This window comes from Acanthisitta chloris, unplaced genomic scaffold (genome assembly GCF_000695815.1).
Source record: "Acanthisitta chloris isolate BGI_N310 unplaced genomic scaffold, ASM69581v1 scaffold28657, whole genome shotgun sequence".
Lineage (NCBI taxonomy): Eukaryota > Metazoa > Chordata > Aves > Passeriformes > Acanthisittidae > Acanthisitta > Acanthisitta chloris.
The window spans coordinates 2,015-3,882 of record NW_008682462.1 but is presented as its reverse complement, the minus strand read 5'-3'; the positions used below and the strand labels follow the sequence as shown (position 1 = coordinate 3,882).

Sequence of the window (1,868 nt, the reverse complement as noted above, 5' to 3'; positions counted from 1 at the left end):
TAGTGGGGTCCTGGGGGTCTCCTTGTCCCTGGGGGTCCTGATGCCATGGAGGAGTTTTGGAGAAGTTCCCATGGAGAAGGTTTAGGGGTGGTCCTGGTGGGGCTCTTTGCCCCTGAGAAGTTTAGGGATGTCGTAGGGTGGTCCTGGGTGGGCTCTTTGCCCCTGGAGAAGTTCCTGGGATGGTCCTGGTGCCATGGAGCTGTGTCCCCCCCAGGTTTGTGCTGCTGGTGTCGGGGCTGGGCCTGGGCAGTGGCAGTGGGGAGACCCTGCTGAGCACCCAACTGCTGCTGGACGTGGTGGGAGGTCACCTGGGCGCCGAGGGCCACCAACGCGCGGCCGCGCTCATCGCCAGGGTCCTGCTGGCAGGGAACCTCCTCAGCCACCACACCCAGGGCAGGGACACCATCAACAAGGTCTGGCACCATGGGGCAGGACCTCCTGCAGGGTGGGAGGGCAGAAGGTCCATAGGGATGTCCCTCACAGTGTCCCAACTCCTCTAGGCCAAGTACTTGACCAAGAAGACGCAGGCCGCGAGCGTGGAGGCCGTCAAGATGTTGGATGAGATCCTCCTGCAGCTCTGTGTGAGCTCTTGGGGGGCAGTTTGGGGAGGTGCTTTGGGGTTCTTGAGGTGGTTGGGGGTGTCCAACCCCCTGCCCAGCACCGCAGACCAGCTCAGGACCCTCCCAGGATCTGACCCTTCTGGTGATGCCAACCATGGGAAGGGACAGGAGCTGCCCCCAAGTCTTTGGGGCAGGTCAGAAGACCTTCTGACCACTCTGTTGACCTCTGCTGTGCCCCCAGAGCTCTGTGGACGTGGATGTGATGCCAGGAGAGTTTGACCCCACCAACTACACCCTCCCCCAGCAGCCTCTCCACCGCTGCATGTTGCCCTTGGCCAGTGCCTACTCAACCCTTCACCTGGTCACCAACCCCTACCAGGCCGACCTGGATGGCGTCAGGTAACCCAGTCCTGCTGTCCCACCACCCCTGGGGACAACTGCCACCCACAGCTCCTCCTCTCCTCCCCCCAAATGTAGGTTCTTGGGCACCTCAGGCCAGAACATCAGTGACATCTTCAAGTACAGCAGCATGGAGGACCACCTGGAGATCATGGAGTGGACGCTGAGGGCAGGACACATCAGCCCCACAGCTCCTGACACGCTGGGTATGGGATGGGGTGGGGTTGGCCCCCAATGGGGGGTAGACCCCACCTGAATTGTCCTCCCCCCTAGGCTGTTACCCCTTCTACACCTCCGACCCTTTCATCCTCACCGAGTGTCCTCACGTCTACTTCTGCGGCAACGCCCCCAAGTTCCAGTCCAAGCTGCTCCAAGGTGGGTCCTGCAGCCCCTTCAAGACCTCCTAGACCTCCTCCTGAGGAGTTCCACCTCATCCCTGACCCCTCCCCTCTGTGTGCCCACAGGAGAGGAAGGGCAGAAGGTGCTGCTGGTGGCAGTGCCCGAGTTCAGCTCCACCCAGACCGCGTGTCTCGTCAACCTGCGCGACCTCTCCTGCCAGGCCATCACCTGCTCCGGCTTCGGGGCCGAGGAGGACGGTGGGGACATGGACCTTGGGCTCTGAGCAGCTCCTCAGGCCTTCAGCAGGGCCTGGAGGTCACCACGAGGAGCTCTGGGAGATGTTCGTGGCAATACAACTTGGTTGGTTTGGCTAACAAGACTTGTGTGAGTGTCCACCCATGGTTTGAGGGTCCACCCATGGTTTGAGGGTCTACCCATGGCTTGGGACAGAGCAAGGGCTGAGTGTCCAACCCCCCATGGTGGTGGTGGCACAGAGGGAGGAGATGTTGGTACCAATATGAGTGGCTTTATTTGTCCCCAAGCCCTGTGGGAAGGGTTGAGGGATGGAGA

At 61.4% G+C, this 1,868-nt stretch overlaps 1 protein-coding gene across 1 annotated transcript; it reads left to right on the top strand.

Moving 5' to 3' along the window:
* Nucleotides 1–214: 214 nt before the first annotated feature.
* On the top strand, nucleotides 215–1,581 carry POLD2 (polymerase (DNA directed), delta 2, accessory subunit; the record flags this gene model as incomplete). Its single annotated transcript, XM_009078543.1, has 6 exons — nucleotides 215–413; nucleotides 501–581; nucleotides 802–959; nucleotides 1,038–1,165; nucleotides 1,233–1,334; nucleotides 1,424–1,581. Coding segments are annotated over 6 exons (826 nt in total), but the record flags the coding sequence as incomplete, so codon positions are not given.
* Between the last annotated feature and the right edge of the window lie 287 nt (nucleotides 1,582–1,868).